The sequence below is a fragment of the Beta vulgaris genome, chromosome 3, assembly GCF_026745355.1.
Source record: "Beta vulgaris subsp. vulgaris cultivar EL10 chromosome 3, EL10.2, whole genome shotgun sequence".
Taxonomy (NCBI): domain Eukaryota; kingdom Viridiplantae; phylum Streptophyta; class Magnoliopsida; order Caryophyllales; family Amaranthaceae; genus Beta; species Beta vulgaris.
The window spans coordinates 57,185,782-57,206,902 of NC_079204.1; the positions used below are offsets into that span (position 1 = coordinate 57,185,782).

The following is a 21,121-nucleotide window of genomic DNA, read 5'->3' on the forward strand; positions in this document are numbered from 1 at the left end:
AAGCGTGACTTATAGTCTTCCTGGGAGGTCATGCACGATTTATAACGTACTTCGGGTGCTTTGCGTCCTTTGCATTTCACCAGAATGCCACCAAATGACCCATTTATGATTTTCCGGAACACTTATCAAATCGCCACGAATTGGTCGTAAATGTCATTCATATGTCCGTTCAAATCCGTGGGATTCCTTAATACACTGTTCCTTGTCCCTACAAGGCATCCTACAAGCTTCGACGCACGGGCCACGAAGACGGCCAAAAGCGTGACTTATAGCCTTCAATTTCGGCCGTTTTTGATCTTATTTGGGTCCGGTCATATTTATCGCTGAAAACTTCCTAGCCGCTTATGCACCATTTATAACGTACTCCGGGTGCTTTGCACTCTTTGCATTTCACCAGAATGCCACCAAATGACCCATTTATGATTTTCTGAATCACCCATTAAATCGCCACGAATTGGTTGTAGTGTCGTTCCTATGACCGTTCAAAGCCGTGGAAGTCCTGAATATACCGTCCATAAGGCATCATACGACCTTCAATTCATGGCCCCCAGAGACGTCCAAAAGCGTGACTTATAGCCTTCAATTTCGGCCGTTTTTCAGCTCAATTGGGTCTGGTCGTATTTATCGCTGAAAACTTCCTCAGAGGTCATGCACGACTTATAACGTACTCGAGGTGCTTTGCATCGTTTGCATTTAACCATAATGCGACCAAATGACCCATTTATGATTTTCCGGAACACCCATTTCATCGCCACGAATTGGTCGTAAATGTCGTTCCTATGTCCGTTAAAAGTCGTGGGAGTCCTTAATATCTTGTCCCATATCCCCACAAGGCATCCTACGGCCTTCAATTCAAGGCCTCCGAATACGTGTAAAAGCATGACTTATAGCCTTCAATTTTGGCCGTCTTTGGGTTCATTCGGGTCTTGTCATATTTTTCACTAGAAACTTCCTAGGAGGTCATGCATGACACATAACGTACTCCAAGTGCTTTGAATCGTTTGCATTCCACCATAATGCCACCAAATGATTCATTTATGATTTTTCAGAACACCCATTAAATGGCCCAGAATTGGTCGTAAATGTCGTTCTTATGTTCGTTCAAACCCGTGGAAGTACTTAATATACCTTCCCATGTCCCCATAAGGCATCCTACGACCTTCGATGCACGAACCCTGGAGACGTCCAAAAGTGTGACTTATAACCTTCAATTTCGGCTGTTTTTTGGCTCCTCCGGGGCCCGATCATATTTTTCGCCGAAAAATTCCTAGGAGATCTTGTGCACGACTTATTACGTAATCTGCATGTTTCGCACCATTTATATTTCACCAGAATGCCACGAAATGACCCATTTATGATTTTCCAAAACACCCAGTAATTGGCCCTGAAATGGACGTAGTGTCGTTCCTATGTTCATTTAAAAATGGTCGTAAGTGCAAAAATTTCATTAATATTTTATGTGTTCATAAATTGGAATATTTAGATCATTTTGTTCAAGGGGTACATACGTGTTTAGAGAGTAATAATGAATGGTAGATATTTAAATGAGTTCTTCTTTAGCTTATTCGAAGATAGAATCGCGCTTAGGAACTGGAATTGTGTGGAAATATATAGCTCACGATCGTGTTATGAGTTTACATGTTTTCTGATGTTGGATTATTACTTTGTACAATATAAGCATGAATTATAAGTAGTCTTGGCATGATTTTATGAATTTTTTTATAAAGGAAGCATGAGCTTCTTTTAGAGGATATGTTTAAGTAGGAAGCATGAGCTTATGTTTAGAGGTTATGTTTAAGAAGGAAGCATGTTTTAATTTTTTGCTTTGAGCATGTTGCATGGCTAGATGTCTCTTTGTTCAGTAATTAAGGATTTAGTAAGGTTGTCCTTACTTGACCGCTTAAAGTAAGATAATAAAAGAAATATTGTGCTTAGGTCTATGTGATAATGGTTTACTATTGTCTAAATTACTAATCACTTAAAATGAAGAGGAATGCTATCTAAACTCATAATCTCGATATATAAGGAAAGCGCTGAAATAGTCCTGAAATGGTCGTAAGTGCCATTTCTAAGGCCGTTCAAAGTCGTGGGAGTCCTTGATATAACCTCCCATGTCCCACAAGGCTTTTCTAGTTCAGGATAAATTGGATTTTGGGTTGTAAACTCACTAAAAACCTTTTAGTTATTAATTTGAGATGTATTTAACGTATTATTACTTATAACTATTTTAATTGATACCACTTATCTGTAGACTAATACTAAAATGAGCATCAACTCAAAGGATCTCTAGTATCAATTAGTTCTTTTATTATTGTTTTTTTCTAATCATAAGATCTATCTTTTGGAAGCCAACACTCTCCCTTCTCTTTCGAAAAAGAAATTTCCCTCCTCTTTCGAAAAAAAATCCCCCTTACTCCTCCGAGAAAAAAACACTACTCCTCCCTTTTCTTTTAAATTATGAAGCGTAAAAATATCAAAACTAAATGGCAAACTCTGTGATATACTCGGGAAAGGAAAAAATGTTTGTCCTCAAGAGTTATTTCATGCATGAATAGATTCTTTCTACCTAAAAACATAATTTCATAAATCCATATCATCGTACAATTTAGAAATTAAAACCCTTTAGCCAATATGCATAAATGACTAAATACAAGTTTACATTTTTGTATCAGTTGTGACAATTTTATATCAATTTGAGTTGTATATCGATTAGTGTAGGCCACATATTATCATTTTACATATTTACTCCTCAGTTTTTAGCATAACAGATTATGGGCACAAACTTATCAATATCTCCAATTTACACCAATACAAAAACTCACTCTCTCTCCTGAACTATCCACACCCCCCTACCTCCAAGATCCCCATCCCCACGGCCAACGCCTCTCTTCTCGGCATCATCTCTCTCACCTGCCTCCTCAATTGCATCGCCTCATTTCACCTACACAACCCCATGGTTCAAGCTTTTACCAAAAGTTCGTTTATTTTATACTCCAGAATCTTCAATTTCAAAAGCTTGCTAATCAATAGTTGCTCCAAACCCTTTTAACTGGGGTTTTTGCACGGAGCTTTAGATTTAGATCTTACCAACAATAATAAAATCCTTTCAAAAAAAAAATAAAACAATGCTAAAGCAAGCATTTACCAATTTATAGAAACGTTCATAATGCCATTGCAGATATCTAATATATGCCACCCATATTTCCAATCCCGGGCCTCACAAGATCATGATTAAGAGAGGAAAGTCCTGCACTTTTAAGTTTCGAGTATTAGATGTTCAAAGCTGAGTCGCATCCAAAAGCAGTTTTTTGTCATGTAATCCAGAAACTATCTGAAAAGAAGACAGAATTACACAAGATGCCTTCGAGCCAAAAGGGGGGGGGGGGGGGGGGGGTTGTAAAGAAGGGTACTTCTGCAAGACTGTTGCAGCTCCCATTACAGGATAACTTCAATGGAGTTGAGAGAATGAACTAGGAAGTATTGCATAGACTATTTTCTCAGTCTGTTATCTTTTGACATTATCGTAAGCGAACTAGCAATGTAGACAGCACTAACACTGCCAATACTACTTCACAACATGCTCATAAAAGACAGCTCAATTCGTAAACCTCTGTACCAAAGTCGGAGTACATTACCACCAGAGCCATGACTAAGGTACAACACCAATTGAACCACAATTACCATAATCAAACAGAGCACAATCATGAAGTGTACTCAAAAGGTTGAGGGGGTTGGGGCTCCTCATCAACTGTCATGGCGGCCACAGTTCCCTGTTGCACTGGTGCTGTGGACCCAACAGCAGAATTAGCAGCTGCAGAAGCAGGTGCATCGGTAAGAGACAATACCTCTGGTTCCTCAGGACGTAAATCTTTCAGAAGAACAAAACCAGAAGGGGCCATCTTCACTGGCATATATCTGCTTCCCTCCAAAAACTTGATGATTTTTTCTTGAGCAGGAACTACCCTAGCAGGATTAGTTAAGGTTTCAAACGAAGGTTCTGGCTCAACCTTTTTTTCTGGTAGGTTGTCAACCTGGCAAATACAAGGGAGAACACCAAGATAAGATATCAGATCTAGTAACCTAGAAAACTAGACTAAAACTTTTAAGTGGAACAAGATTCGCATACCAGCATTGAGTCTCCCTCCTTCTCAATAGAAGATTTTCCTTTCCCAGTGGCAGAAGCGGAGCCAGAGGCCTCAGACCCGGCAGATTTTTCTTTCTGCTCCGTCTCCTTCTTCGCCCTAGCTTTGGCCTTTGCTGATGTCGATAACACAGCAGTAGGAAGTTTTACAGCTGATGTAGTGGTGGGCGCAGTTGTAGGCTTTGGGTACTCAAACAAGGAAGGTTTTGCATGTGACAAGAACTCAAACTTCGGAACTTTCAAGTCATAGTTCAGCCCAACAAAAGCTGTAGGCGAAAAAGCCAAGCTCACGAAATATATAAGAGGATACCAATACCAAAACTGGCTAAAAACAGCCAGACCAACAACAGCTGTGACTTTATCATGCTTTGACTTCGAAAGCAGCCTAATTGTCACATTCCTTCCACCAGCATCAAGTATTCCAGACGCTAAAATAGCCCCCATCTTGCTCATGGTATCTTCATGCTTGTCAAGGATTATCTTCTCCAATTGTCGCCTAAAATAGAAAAATATTAGAATAATGGACAAGGAACTAGAAGAGAAGAAAAAGGAGTTGTACAGCTATTACCTGAATGTTCCCACCCGTGAGTCCATAGCTTCAGTAGTCTGAACCATAACCATGGCCATGGCAATCAAGGCACCTTGCCGAACAAAATCAACTACATCAGATGTCAAGGGCTCTAGCAAAGATATGGCTTCACTCAGACCAGTGCCAGCACAGGAAATGCCAACTGCTAAGGCTGCACCATATCGAACATGTGGGTTGTAGGACTCAGATAGCAGGGACACAATACGGGGTGTCTGTCAAGAAGCACTCAAATGTGTAAGTTTTGAAGAGAAAAAAACGTCTTCGCTGAACAGACCAGAAGACAATACATAAATCTACAAGTATTCAAGTCTGCGGGTCCAGACACTTCCATTCTTTCCCCAGGAAAATTCTTTGAAGGCACATCTATTCAATCATCTAAGGCAGCAATGAAGTTACTGTAGCACTTAATTCCTCCAGAAGGCTTGAATGGTTTTCATATGCTATGCATTCATAGCCTTTGATTAAGAAACGGTATATGAGATATACAAGTTCCAGCTAATATGCTTAAGGTGCAAAATAAGGAATCCTCAAGGAGCAATTTTCTATCATTGGTGTTGTTTGCTCGCTTTCTGTCTTATAGCATTTCAAGTTGATCATGTTACTAAGCAATTTTGAAGGCCAGGTTGCTTACAGCCTATTCGTTATCGCTTAATATTTCCAAAATTTCTGAAAACTAAAGATATACATGGAAACCAGAAAATGAAAAGTGTCCAGTCGATTACATGTTCCAAAATAAACATGAAGACATGATTACTATAGAGAAATTAATAATTTTGACTTCGAAATACAACTTGCATATAGCCTTAAAAAATCTGAAGGGTTTTTCACGAGGAATCTAGGAGGTTAGGCAACATTCACCTGGTACCCTCACTAGCTTTAAAATTCACAAGGTAACCATCCAGGTATAATAAAAATTCAAGTTTGAGAGCAAAAGTTTGAGAGCAAAGGTTAATTGTCTCGTAGATGACATATTTCGCATGCATTTTGTAAACTTCTTGCTAAAGACACTAAATTTAAGAATCATTATCCTATTGGTTATTACTTTCCTCAAATTTTATCTCTCCAAATTTTTTCCCTAGGGTTTTATTCAAATTTGACAAACAGAAAGGAGATAATAGGATTAGAGATGCAATGAGCGAAACCGTACGGGTTTCTAGAAGTCCGAAATTATTTTTTGCATTCATGAAGTTGGGGTATATATGGCTTTAAAACCTATCAAAAAGTTGACTTTTGTTAGAATTTGTCTCAAAATGGAAGTTCCAATATACTTCAAGGCTACCTTGTAATTTTAAAGCTGGCAAAGGCACCTTGTAAATTTATACCTCAAGAACACCTTATGAAAAGGTCCTTTATCAATGCTTTTCTCAGATAATTTTGTGCTCAATCTTCGTAACTTCTCCTTTTATTAACATAATATTCTGTATCTACAACAAAGAATCTAAAGTAAAGATCAAAACCAACCTGTTCCGGCTCAGAATACAACACAAACCCAAGGGCCAAGACTGCTGTTCGCCTAACATCATCACTCACATCTGATACTGCAAAGTGAAGCAGCTGCCGGATGGCCTTGTTATTTGATGTTCCTCTGTAAGCCAAAGCTAATGCATACATACCACCATAACGCAGTATAGGATCTTGGTCCCGAGTCATTTGCTCAATAAGTGTGTCTGCTTCCTCCTCTCTTCCATAAACTGTAAGAGCTATACCTAAGGCTAATCCCCTGGACACACCCAATAACCATATGAGCCAAAAGAGATGGCTAATAAAATAATATTACAAGTAACAGACACCTAGCTTTACCTAATGATTTTCTCATGCTGGGTTTCGTGTGCATAAGCAAGCATCTCAGCAGCCTTCTCACTTGCTGTACCAACCATGAGTAAACCCATGCTGATGCCAGCAGCTTCACCGGCAACAGCACTGTCTGTATTATAAAGAACATTTTTTATGTCCTCAAATATGTCTTCATCTGCAGTCCCAAGTGCAGCTAATCCAAGCCCTAAACAAGCACCATGTTGTATGACCTGCAATGACAAGATTTACACATAAATATTAATCATTACTATAGATCTGCTTAGCTAGGAGATTACAATTTTTCATGAAACACTACCGCACCTCCACATTAGTACTTCGCAGGCTATCACGAAGAAATTGTTTGATACCCTCGCCGTGGTTAGCATGAATCAAACCAAGAGCATACAGAGCTCCACCTTCAGAGTAGGGACTGCCACCACCTCCAGCCCCACCCTGCGGCAAGTAAGGCGCCATAAGTGACCGGCCCTGCTGCAAATGCCCTCTATGAATAACACCCAATCCTGCTGTTGCACTAAACTTGGCCCAGTTAGTGGCCCTGCTTAGCCAGTCCTGAAAAAATGAAGTCAAGAACAATCAGTGAAAACCATCATTTATGACCCTGATGCTCTCTTTAGGATAACAAAGGAAATATTACCAGATTCTCCCTGAGAAATGTATCCACTGTAGTACCAGCATGCATAATTGCATTGGCATAAATCGTTGCACTGTGACAAACACTATTCCTCATCTCAACAGATTGCTTTATGGTCTTCAGAATGAGGAGGTCCGACCTACATACAAACAGTAAGAGTTAAAGCGAACACAACTTGGATGAACATAAACTCACATGGGAGACAAAACACAATGCCTCACTTGTTGTGGCTATACAGAAACTGCAAAGTAAGCTGGATGGAAGTCTCTCCAGACAGTATTCCTCTCATTTTGGTCAGTCTTTCAGCATATCTAGCTTCAATAGGATCCATTTCTCCCACAGCTGCACCAGAGCCATGAGTCCCATCAGTCATTTGCACATCTTCAGAAGCAGTTGTGTTTTCAGTCGAAGTGGACTCTGGTTCCCTGGATATAGGCTGCTCTGGAAGCTGAGACTTGGGCTTTGATAGACGATCCCTCACATTTAGCAGAAAAGCCTGATGCTCATTTTCTACGAGATCAAAAGCTATTTGAAATGAAAGCAAAGCATCATCCTTCTCCTCTCCGCGAAGAAGCTTTTCCAGAATGCTTGCAACACCTTCAGGTTGATCCAGAAACATAAGGCACTGACAAATGCTCAGAAAATCTGGGGATGGCAGCTTCTGATACACTCTGACAAGCAAACGAAGCACCTGAAGAAAGATACCACAGATTAAAGAATGAAGAACCACCTCTTCCTTTCTTCCTTTTTCACTCAGCATGGTGTATTTCTTGAGTTCATTTCAGTAAGCAAAAAAAATTTATTATTTCAAAGTTCTCAGAAATATCTTCTTTAATGTCCAAAAAGTGGATATTTGCTCAAAAGTATGGTTCTAATACTTCTAGACCAGACACATGAAATTCAAACAAGACATGATGAGTACATAAATTTATGCAAATCCAAGCATTGCTATAAGCATACTTTTCAAAGCCTAACATATAAAATTCTTCAAAGAACCAAGCAGAAGTCTCAGGCAAATGTACAGGCACCAAATGAACTTATGAGGTAACAGTAATACACAAATACCCATGAGACTAACTTAATTGATAAAAAAGAGAGACACGCAGCGGCACCCAAACACCTTGTCAATGCAACAGATTACCTAACAAAATGAGACCAATCAACAACAAAAATGCAACAACGCAGAAATTCAAATTATAGTCCACGGACGACAAATCCATCTCACAACAATGAAAAACATATCCAGAGAAAGCAAATGCCCAGATAATATTGTAATTCTTGTTCAAATAGTCACTGCAATCAATGCAAAATCATGCAGACTCGGTAAGTGTATCAATTGTCATCACCAAGTAACTAGACAATGCAACACCGACTACGGCTCAACAAATTACAACTCTAAAAAAAATGGTGCTGACAAACCAAAATTTAGCAAGAAAATGTTCGGTATAATCAAAGAAAGTGCAAAACAGAAACAAAATAAATGATGAAAAGCGCACACGGAGACATTAAGTTATTTTCCGTGTACCCACAAAATAAGTGAAAAAGGCAAAGGATATCTGAGCATGGAATTAGGAAATTTCAGTTAGAAGAAAGTAGTTCATTGCTTCTTTTTTTATATCATTCCTAATTAATCAATAACACTGCGTAATACAAGCTGTTTACAATTCCACTTATATTAAATACAATTCTATATCAGTATATCTAGATATGCAATAACCTACAGCTACAAAAACTAAAGCCAAATTCTTATCATCTCTTATTTTAATTTTTTTGCTTGGCATTTAAGGAGGGAAACCAAGCATTGATATGGGAAAAGGACAGGAGCCCTCTTCTGGAACCACATAATTATAAAATTTTGATACCTGACTCCCTTTTTGTTGTGACAAACTCTTTATACACACTTCTAATAAAATCCCAAGTGGGACATTTATCTAGCTTTCCATTGGAATTACTGATTGCTATCGTAATCGCCCACTTTATACCCACATTGCTGCCCCATATACCCTTTCCCAGCCTCCTTTCAATTGAACGGAATCCCACTCTCCATGTTGTCCAATTCACCCGGCCACCCCTCAGCACCACCTGCAAACCTTCCCACCACCTCCCTGAATGCCCCCCCCCCCTCCCGTCCATTTTCCACCCTCAGTTCGATCAACCACCACCCATACCCACCACTAATTCCCTCACCTGAACCAATGCATCCTTCTCTGCCATCAATTTATGTGAGCTGTAAGGTCTTGACTGGAATCCTAAACCCCTCAGCCCTCCAGCGAGAACAGCAGCACCATCCACCTTGGTTCCAAGGCGCCTGCAAATGCACTGGTTCAGCAGCAAAGCTGCAATGGGGGAAGGTGCAAGATAAATGGAGGGAAGGGGGGAGCAGCAGTCAAGGGAAGAGTTGTCAAAGGAAGAGGGGGACTGGTGGAGGGTTCCAGAAGAGGGGATTTCAGGCGGAGAAAGAGAGAGAGTGAGAATAGGGCAAGGAGGGGGACATTATTTAAGGCGTGGCTAGCAACTAGGGAAATTTAGTAGAAGTGGGGATTGGTAAAAGAAGAGGAACTTATTGCAAATGATATGTGACCTCACTTTTTAAAAAAGAGAGGTGCTAGCAGTCCTTGGAGCCTAGGTGCAAGGAGGGGGACAGTATTTAAGGCGTGGCTAGGAACTAGCGAAATTTAGTAGAAGTGGGGATTGGTAAAAGAAGGGGAACTTATTGCAAATGCTATGTGACCGCACTTTTTAAAAAAGAGAGCTGCTAGCAGTCCTTAGAGCCTAGGCGCAAGGAGAAGGGAGCACATCCCATAAGAGCATGAGCAATGGGGTTGGTTTTGGTTGGTCTAGCAAAAAGTAAAGCTAGCTTGACTTAGTTTTACTATTGGAGCAATTGGCCCTTGGAGTTGGTTGGTTTGGAATGCTAGACCAACCATACCTTGGATGGTGTGCATAGCAACAAATGGGGTGTTGCCATATATATCAATATTGCTTTATTGTTGCTGTTTTTTTTTACAAGATTGTTTTTTTGTTTCAAAGACCAACAAAAACCCACCCACCCATTGTAGATGCTCTAAGCGAGGCGCACTTTTTTTTTTAGGAAAAAAAACATGCTCATTCGAGTTAAAAATCAAGTATAAAAGTTAGGGCATGAAGTAAAAGGTCAAAGAAAATAGAATTGAAAAAAACAACTAATATACAGTAGATGACGACACAGTTGTTGGAGGTAAAAGCAAAGGTTGGACTTGACTGCAGAGGCTGGGCAGACTGTGTAAGTAAAAAGTTATCAGCTTTAAACTTTAACACGTGATTTTTTACTAGCCTTAGAGAGAGAGAGACAGTCAGACATGTAAAAGGAAAAAAAAATAGTGAATAAAGAGAGAGAAGCAAGAGTTCCCATCACATCTGAAGAACCACCCGGCAACTGTCACCGAAGGTTGGAAACAGCGGCGTCCAATGGCAAAGTCCTCCATAAGATCTGTCATAGTACATAAGGCCGGCAATGTCCAATTTTGCCCAATTGTAATTAAATCTAAGGCCCAAATTGAAGCATAATCATGCAAATACTTGAGGGATTTGTGTCGATATAGAGTCTTAAAGCTGGCTAAGACTTAATCGAGAAAATATCGATTGAGTTTATGAATCCTCCCTCTCTTGTATTTCTACAGAAAGCTGCCAAGACTTTGCGCCTGGCGCCTCGCCGTAGGGGGCTTGAGGCACTTGCCTCTCAGCGCCTACCGTAGGTCGCTGCGCCCATCTTTCAAAGGTGTTTCCCTAGCGCTTGGATTCACCCCTTGCCTAAGCGCTCCCTGCATGAGCTTTCCGGAAGTAAAAAAGAGAAACAGAACAAAAAGGAATAGACTGAGCAGCTAAAGAGGAGAGTGTGCGTATATGTGTACATATGTACTTCCTCCGTTTCTAAATACATGCAAAGTGTAACTACTATTCATCTACCAACCTTATCCTATATACTTTCACAAATGTATAAGAAAAGATATAATCAAGTGCGGTCTTATTTGATTCGCCATTTGTTTTAATGCATAATTTCATAATATCAACCTTTTATAATATTTAACTTATACATAATTAAAGATATTAAGGAACAAAGTAAAGCATTGGACAGCGTATAGACAAGAAACATTGCATGTATTTAGGAATGGAGGAAGTATATATGTGCATATACTCTTTAGGAGAAAATCAACTCCCAATAATATTGAAACAATGACATCCTACCACTAGCTTTCACTTCATTAGCAAACAAAAACATCAATAGTGTATACAACACAGACTTAACATTAAGCACAAGGACAAGGTTATACCGTATGCTTTACTATCACAGTTATTTAAGTTCTAGGAAACACTTTGTTTACAGGCATTCATCTGATCTCCTTCTCAATTTTAGGATTATGAGCCAACGGATGAATTCTATATAATCAAATTCAGGCATTGTAAAATTGATCACACCTGCAGAGATGAAAATCACTTATAACTTTGCACTGCACAAGAGAAGGGCCCTATAATCTGATTGAAGAGAAAATCTCCTCTAGTCCCCTAAACACCCTGGATTTACAAACCATTTTGCAGGCAAGCAAGGAAATAAGCTATGAAATAAGAAAGATGAATAAACCTGTCATCCTTCAGTCATTGGCCCCATAAACACAAGTATCATGTAACTGTATCATGCAGAGCATATGATGAAACCAATAACAGTATAAAGCACTATCTGAAAAGCTGAAGTTCCAGTTTATAGGACAAACATGAGAAACTTCTGACCTCTTGCCGATATTCTCTACGATTAACATAGGAATGGGAGACCTTAATACAGTATGACAGACTTCCGGGAGCATTATCACTCCTCATAACTGCTTCCTCAAGTTTATCTAATCTTCGGCACTCAATTGCCATCCCCATAGCTTGCTGATACCTCCCATCCAAAATGCACCTAAAATACAAAAGCAGCACATTTAGCAACAGCATACCAAAGAGTATGGCACAGAAAGAGGGCAAAGTCTTACTTCTCCAACATTCTCTCCACAATTGCCTCAAGCCTGTGGTCAATGTTGGCAGCTTCTTCCTTTGACTCAGCTGCTTTGTTCCTAAGACTAGCATACTCATCAATGGCTTTATCTGAAAGGTTAACAACAAAAAAATCACATTGGTCAGCACTAGCCAAGCAGGTTCCAGTTATCTCCAAGAATATTTTTTGACTTATCAAGATAGCCACTACCTACTAAACAAAAAATCAACATACACAACAGGATAAGCATACTTACCGAGAAGGGTCCTCACATAATCAGAATCCTCTGACACGTCAAACAATGGCCCAGCCCCCAGTGCATATGCCAAAGAATCATTCAGTTCACCCAGAAAATAAAATACCTGCAAAGCCAATCAACATAAGTACATGATCACAAGCTTACAAAATCATGCAGCAAAGAGAAACTTCAGCTCAAGGCCTACTCAGAATGTAGTAATGTTCCTAATGCATGCAGCAACAAATATACCCGACCCCGATAGTCCCAACTCAAAGACAACTTATGGGAATGCACGGCACATTTACATCAATATATCTTTCTCCAGTCTAAAGTCTTAGGAACACAAATATTAATGTGGCCTTCACATACAACAAAAACTTCTTCTGTTTCCTTTTAGTTGTAAAACTTCCCATTCAAGAAGTCAAAATAGAGGCAATCTTAGTACATTTCTTAACCTCTACAGGGACAATATCAATCCTGTCCTTGTGTATACAGCCAAACATCAAAAAAAAATTATTAACCTTGCTTGCATCAGCTACTTCCTTTCTCTCCCTCTCTCAGTCCCTCCCATCTTTCAGTTACAAACCCCAGCACCCCTAGTTACTTCCTTTCTCTCTCTCCTTCCTCCCTCTTTCAGTTCCAAATCCCAACAACCCTAGTCTCCACCTCCAGCTTCACCTCCAGCTTCACCTTTCCCTTACCTTCTCCTGTGCAGAATAAAACGGCAACCACAAAGTCAATCCCAAGTCCCTACCCTACTTCTATTGGTTGCGACAAGACATACAATCACAAAAAGACAACGAAATAGAGGATAAAGTGCAAACTTTCTCACAATTAGGCCCAACTTTGTCGATCATGGGCAAACAAATGCATTAGAACTTTCAACCATTTTGTCAACCAATTAGGCAAGAGTTCTTTTTCTGTCTTCTATTTCCCTTTTTCTACAATTTCCAGATTTGCTTAAGCATTTTCTTCAAACCTTAATTTGTAGAACGGAAAAAGATTAGGGTGGTTATGACCAATGATACCCAGTTCGCGGTAAAGTGCTCCGACCGGCGACCCAGGTTGAACGTTCCCAATCGCGGGACGAACGCGTTCCAGATTGCCGGGGGTCGTGAACCAGTTTGTGCATCCAAGCGAACCCTTTTGCCCGGAGAGATTGAAGGCTAAGTCAAGAATTTAGGGTGAAATTTCAAAACCTAGATCTGCAACTAACCATATACTAAGCAATTGTTGAGCATAAAAATAGGGGGCTTTTGTCTGTGAAAGAAAGGCGAAGTGAGCCCTCTAAAACACAAGGCGAGACGGCGGCAAATTCGACTCAATGGCTGCTGTGTTTTTTCTCTCTGAAAAGTGGTTTATTATCTTGGAGAAGAAGGTAGGGCTTAATTTTTCTTATTTTAATTTAATTTTAATAAGGAAGTCGGAAAACTTTATTTTAAAGGAGAGTTGGGAATGTTTTAAAACCCACGTGACTAGATGAGACAAGCAAACAACTTTTACAAGTTTATTACTCTCTTTCTCTTTCTAGTTTTTTGTTTTTCATGCAAGTGGACAATTGTCAAATTTGTTAGTCCAATGCTCCGTATTTTCATATCAACTTTTCGCTTCTATTCTTCTCTAGCGAATTACATAAATTATAAACACGTATTATGTTCCGAAATATTTATGATATTCTCATTTTGCCAAATTAATTTTATTTAAAAAAATTATGGTAAAAAATGTATCCATCATACGCAATACACCCATAAGTAGCGTACCCCATAACCGTTCCCTGAATCAAACCGATTTCGTACCGAGTATCATTGGTTATGACTTATGTGGCATTCCAGATTGATTAAAAGTGGATTTGGGGAGGGCTATTTTGGCGTGGGGAAGGAAAAGGGATAAGGTGACGTACAAAGTTGACGATATCATCAAATCGTTTTTATTACCACCAATATATTTCTCTATATATTAATGATTTACAGTTGTGTTAGTCGATAACAACAATATTAAGGCTTCTACTCTCCAGCATCTATGAAGACCGTCCATTAAATATCATAGCATTTACATGTCTTGGCGGTTTATCTTTTCTCTTTGCCTCTTTTCCTTGGAAATATTGATCTTGTTTATTGATCTTTCAGTTTCAAGCATATAAACATGGATAATTTATTACTGCTTTTTCTTTGCATTCTACTCTACTAGTTTTTATATGCACGCGATGCGTGCGAACATACGTACAAAATTATTTTTTTGGGAGAAGAAAAAAATTAAATTAATTATTAATTATTTCTAATAAATTAGGAATATTTGAATTCTTGATGGTTTTCTTTTTGTAATATTTTTTTTATTTTTTAAATTAATTAGGTAGTTTTCTTTTTTATTTTTTCATTAAAGGAAGTAGTTATAATAGAGATGTTATGAGGGTAAAATGGAATTTCTAATATTTTGGTGTTCTACCCCTCTTCCCATATAGAATAGAGATTTTTTTATTTTTTAAATTAATTAGGTAGTTTTCTTTTTTATTTTTTCATTAAAGGAAGTAGTTATAATAGAGATGTTATGAGGGTAAAATGGGGTTTCTAATATTTTGGTGTCCTACCCCTCTTCCCATATAGAATAGAGATAGGACTTTGGGTGGACTATCGAATTTGAAATTATAGTGTTTGTTTGAAAAGTCAAGAAAGTAATGGCCGATGTGGCCCATAGATTTTAAGAGACAAGGATAAGGCTCCCCCCCCCCCCAAGCTCCTATATTTTAGGCGGTCGTGAAAGCTAATGGCAGTAGGATGGTGAGAGGAGGGGAGCGAAAGCAAGGTGTGGTGGAGTGGTCATAAAGGTGGTAACACAGAGGAGAGAGGGTAGTGGTAATAGATGGGTAATGTGGCAAGGAGGAAGAAGGAGATGGGACCGAGTGACGGTGGCCGTGGGTGATAAGGTTTGCAAGGATATAATAATCATGAAAAAGTAAATTGAAGGGAATCAATTCATTGTAGGGGAAAGGAAAGAATTGAAGAAAGCAAATAAAGAGAAAAGTAATTATGAAAGGGTATCATAAATTACATTTGGTAGAGACAAGGAATAAGATTACTCCATTCAAAATTGAATAGAATAAAGGGGGGAAAAGGAATGATAGGTTCTTGATCTACAATCCACCCAAACAAACACCCCTCAAGGAATTAAATTATCATGCACAAAGATTGGAAGAAATCGGATTATTATAGGGAAAAGAAAGAACTCAAGAAAGGATATTCACAAGAGAGTAATCACGAAAAGGTTTCATAAATTATGTAGGTACAAATGAGAATAAGACCCATGACTTCGTTACAAGATTATACAGAATAAGATTTTAAAAAAAAAGTTATAGGTCCTTGATCTTCGATCCACCCTAACAAAGACCCCTCTAGTTGCCATAAACACCACCTGCTAGCCTTACCACGCATGGAAATTGTCTTCGCACAAGCCCATATAATAAGCTTCCAAACCACTTTAATGAGCAATATTTGTTGCCCCTCCTAATAACATTTGTTCTAGATCATCCTTCACACACAATCTTTATTGGTAAATTACTACCATTGTGTTAGAAATCTTAAGCCAATCTCTCACCCACCTGTCGCCATAACCACTATGTCTTGGTGGTCAATAATATTTTTCAAAAAATTGATCATTTTCATTTCTGCCAGTATTGTAGACAATAGTTCATGTCTAAAGGAGCGCTCAGCTATCCAACATTCTTGAACTAAGTGATCAGCTGAGCCATAAGGTAGGTATTTATTTATGGCCCCGAAATAGAAAAAATTGTTTCTAGGTGGCGCTGATGGTGTACGAGTGTCGTGATGGCAGCTACATTAGTGTGATGGTAGTGTGTTGGGCTGTAGGAAAATCGGTGGATGGGGGGAGGTGAAGGGGTGTTTTAAGCTGTCGGTTGAGCTTGGTTTTCCTTTCATTATTTACATAAGAAAAGGATGTCAAAACAGATAGACGACATGGAGTAGTGTACAAATATATGAAGGCGAGTGAAAATTTGGTGTAACAAACATGCACAAAGGAATTAAGGTTTTCCATTCTCTTTCCCTTTCTTATAACCCATCTATGTTACCCGCACTCAGCTAGAAGTGTAGGGGATGGGTATGGATCCAAGTGTTTGGTACGACACTTCCAAGAAATCAGCACATGGGGTCTCTGTCCAAATTTTGGACCCAGGTATAGGTATGGCGAAATTAATATTTATGATATAAAATTTAATTATTAATCTGATAATTTAGATTTTATAATGGTCTATTTGTAACATACTAATAAACTTACAGTATTTTTTAAAACAAGAACAACTAAGAAGAGCAAAAATGATTTAGAAAAAAAAGTAGAAGTGTAGAACAGAAGAAGGAAAGGAGAGAAGGAAAAAGGAAAAATAAAAGAAAAGCAACAAGTCACGTGGTGGACTCATGAAGCCATAAAGGACCAAAAAAAAGATAAGGTGAATAGACTGCGAGAAGATCGACGAGGGAGACGAAGAGACGGGAAGAAAGATAGAGAAACACTTACCGGCGAGTTCAAAGCTTCGGTGGTGAGTTCGAAGCTCCCGCCGGCTAGTCGAGGTGAGTTTTTCTCTTCTCCTCTTTTTCTCTTCTTATCCTCTTCACATTCGGATTCTAGGTTTGAACATCTAGGGTTTTGCGCCGCTATGTTCGAATGAAAATTGTCACATCTAACACAGATTTCCGGTATTTGACAAATTTTTGCCGAGTCCGGGAAACAGAATATCCCATCACCCAAGACCCCCCAAGCTGTTGTTTAAACAGCATCAAAATGTTGACTATCACTTCTACCCAAATAAGAATAGGAATAAGCTCGACAACTAAGTTTAAAAAATTCCAACAAAGTAAACATAAGGTATCTAAAAATGAACTCTCGGCCAAAACAGTCACATTGGTGTCAAACATGCTACCCTTCGCCAGATTGTTATAGAATCAACAGCAACATATAGATTATAGGCATTAGGCAATATTATAATACAAAAAGCTTAAACCTTTATTCTGGTCTAAATCTAAAGAAAGAGGCATGAACTACATCATATTTACTCCTATTTTCAATCACCCTCCCCCTGCCCGTTTTCTCTTCATTCCTCCATTACTACCCATCTTCCTAACTCTCTCCTCCTCACTGAAGCTATCCTCCCTTTCCCATCCACTTTAACTATTTAACATGTGGAAGAGCTTTAATAACACCACAAGCTCGTACCCTAATGGACAGAGGAGCAGTGAGAGGGTAGAACTATAGAGTTGAACGAAACGAACCTTGGGAAAAAAGAAGAAGAAAGAAACCCTCCCCTTACATGAAACTTCAGCTACAAACTAGAATTAATGACTTATTTGAATTCTTTATACTTGTATGCCAAAGAATATTTCATATCAATTCCACCACTGAGCCGTAAACTTTCACTACAATATACTTCCTCCATCTTTAAATAGTTGATCTACTTTGAATATTTCAATACACAATCTTGTCCATAAAAATCTTAAACTATCTATTACAAATAAATACAAAAGTTATCAAATTATATTAATTAAATTGGTCAAATTGGGATATGTAAATAAAGCAAAGTCAAAGTGGAACTAACATTTAAAAAAATGGATGGAGCATTTGAGCTCGACAGTTTAAACCTTCGCCAGATTGACATAAAATATCAACAACATACAGATAATATCATAATGCAAACAGGTTAAACCTTTATTGTGTTCTTGTCTTGAAGAAAGATGATTGTGCTGCATGTATATTGTTTGCTCCTATTGACCTATTTCAATCAGCCCCCTGCCCGTTTGTTCTTCTTTCCTCCATTAGTAGCCATCTTCCTATCTCCCTCCTCTCACTGGAGCTATCCTCCCTCTCCCATCCGCTTTCCATATTTAACATGTCGAAGAGCTCTAGTAGCACCACAAGCTCGTATTTTAATGGACGTAGAGGAGGACCATAGAGGTGAATAAAATACCAAAAAAAAAAACCTCCCCTAACACACGCAATGACTTATCTGCATTCTTCCACTAGCACGCGCAACCATCTTCTTCCAATTCGGCATACCAAGTAAATGATTTAATACATAAGAAATGCATACATAGAGGCTAGAGCTATGCAAGTACGAACAAGTTCATGCATAATTAGCTATGTTTAAGATAGATAATTACCTTAGACACAACTAAGGCTGCCAACGCTCTCTGAGAGAATTCTTCATCCTCATACAAACTTTCTCTGAAATTTAAACAATAATATTAAAAACAGAATACTGAGAGAGAGCCAGAAGTTTTCCCCTTTCGTAATCATAATACAGTAAAGAAGAGAAAAAAAAATCCATAAGCAGAAATAAAATGAATTGAATTGAGGCATGTATGCAAGAGAGATCCCTATAGCCTATGGAGTATGGATACAATCTCAAGAGCTCGACCTACGAGCATTTCAGATTCTGGTGAGAGACTGACGGATACTAGGATATGGTTACATCAAATATAGCTCTATCAGTCTATCTACATGGATGGGGTAAAAAGATTTTACATGGCAACTTGACAACTTCAATATCATAGCAAATTGGCACTTCCATGGACCAAATATAAAAAAAAAAAAAATCCAAGCGTTTAAACCCGCATAGAAGTCTCAAGAGTGCTTAAGATAAATTGAAGAATCTGTGTAACATAAGCCTCTTGACTAGTTGTAAACGTAAAAGAAAGCCAACATATAATTTTTCATCCGTTCTATAGTAAGTATATGTACAAAAAGAAGTTGATAGTTTTTGCATTAGTACTTAAAATCTGAAAATAATATGAATTGGGAATTGAACCTTGAAGTGATAACACTTAGATTTAGATATATCCACAGGCACATAATATGAATTGCGATGAAGAGAATCGGGATAGCAAATATGTGGAAAGAATATTAAATCAGGAGCCCAAACCAAACCCTAGTGGATCTAAATGGATCTAACGAGAAAAACCTAACCTTGCCGAAACCCTAAAAAAATGAAATCATGAAAAAAATAAAGAGTAGATAAACAAAAGAGGGAATTACATAAGAGGAATGCTGGTGGAGATCTCCGGCCATAAGAACTGAGCAAAAGCATTGAGATTGGAGAGAGCGTGAAGCTTCAAAGAGGGATGATTCTCACTCAGCATAGCCAGAAGTGCTCCGGCCGAACTCACCATGGTCGCCATTCTCGCCCTCTTCTTCTTCTTCTTTTTCGCCTCTTTCTCCCAAATCCCAATAATAAAGATAACTAAACGGACAAACCAATCCAATTCAATTCGCCTCTTTTCTCAAATGGAACCCTAGCCAACCCAGCAGCGAAACCAACTAGATATAGAATTGCCGACTACTATCTTCCTAAACCCAGTATAAGTACGTTTCTTTCACCACAAGCCAAAGTCCAGGCTTCATTTCTTCTTCTTTTACGGGATTTTTTAAAACTAACTATTTGTTGTGCTCGGGCGCTATTGTGGTTATTTAATGTTGTAATTCTAAAATACTAGTGTTACATGCACGCAATGCGTGCAATAGCGTGTGAAGTAGAAAAAAAAATTAATTAGGTAGAAAAATCATTTTTACATTTTATTTATTTTAAAAAAAATAATACTTATTTTAAATATTGTACTTTCTCCCCTTTATCATTCAAATGAAATAGTTAGTTATCTCCCTATTTTTTTCTTTTATTCTTTTTTCTATTTTTTGGTGTCTCATATGTTGCCTTATATAATAGAGATAATTCATCCGTTTTGTAATAGTTACAAAATTTTTGACTTTTGCAATTCATACACTTATTTTGATTGAAAATTTCTGAGACTAATACTTCATACTTCTAATACAAACGGTAGCATATAAGATGTTGGATCTATCTTAATATATATGTAAGATCGGAAAAAGGTTGCATCCATATATAATCGTTCAAAATTGGATTAGATCCGGCTTTTTATCTGACCCATTGTTACATTTAGTCTTTAATCAATATGTGTAACCATAAGTAAGGTTGCGACAAAGGCATAAATAACATATAAATACTTCTTTCTTTTTTTTTTGATAACAACATATATTCCATCAAAAAAAAACAACAACATATAAATACTTATACTAACCATAAATCACAAGCTTAAAAGTAATAAAATATTTGATTTTTATCGAGAAAATACTAACTTAATATAATTAAATGTGAAAAATTATAATAAGACGTTCATTGTCAAATTACGCATTGACAAATGTGTAATTCAAATTGTTGCATTTATTTTTAGATAAAAGTATATTTCTTTAATTTGGACTAGGATCACTCTCGTGAGCATAACATAGTTTGAAATTATTTTCTTACTAAGTCAAAATTCATCTTGGAACAACTCGTCTTCTTTACTTTTACGAATTTGAAAAATTATTTCAACTTATAATCTCATGCAATAAGCTACTAAATCAGAGTTATACATTATGCAAAATAGAATTAGCTTAGCATATGAGATGCAGTAATTCATAAATAACTTGTTTTATTGAATACCACACAGTTTATTTATGACTCTTCAAGCGTAAGTTTACGTGCTAGATCAAATTATTATGTTATCTTTATTAGCTATGGGCCATTAAACTTCTGAAGGTCATAAATACTTAATTGGTTCTTTTAGTGTAATCCCCCACAATTTTAAAGAATTTTCATAAATATATTAATGTATTTATGTAGTTATATTTAAATCCAAATGAGT

General features: G+C 37.9%; 1 protein-coding gene across 1 annotated transcript; it reads right to left on the minus strand.

Annotated features, from left to right (window-relative positions):
• Positions 1 to 3,457: 3,457 nt before the first annotated feature.
• Positions 3,458 to 19,842, minus strand: LOC104889815 (26S proteasome non-ATPase regulatory subunit 1 homolog A). Its single transcript, XM_010675132.4, has 13 exons — positions 19,458 to 19,842; positions 18,584 to 18,647; positions 12,441 to 12,546; positions 12,183 to 12,294; positions 11,941 to 12,109; positions 7,398 to 7,867; positions 7,180 to 7,315; positions 6,846 to 7,094; positions 6,531 to 6,754; positions 6,192 to 6,450; positions 4,710 to 4,942; positions 4,127 to 4,637; positions 3,458 to 4,031 (listed from the first exon to the last, which is right to left on the minus strand). The coding sequence occupies exons 1-13, from the start codon at positions 19,598 to 19,600 to the stop codon at positions 3,702 to 3,704; spliced, it is 3,006 nt and encodes a 1,001-aa protein (XP_010673434.2). The 5' UTR covers positions 19,601 to 19,842; the 3' UTR covers positions 3,458 to 3,701.
• Between the last annotated feature and the right edge of the window lie 1,279 nt (positions 19,843 to 21,121).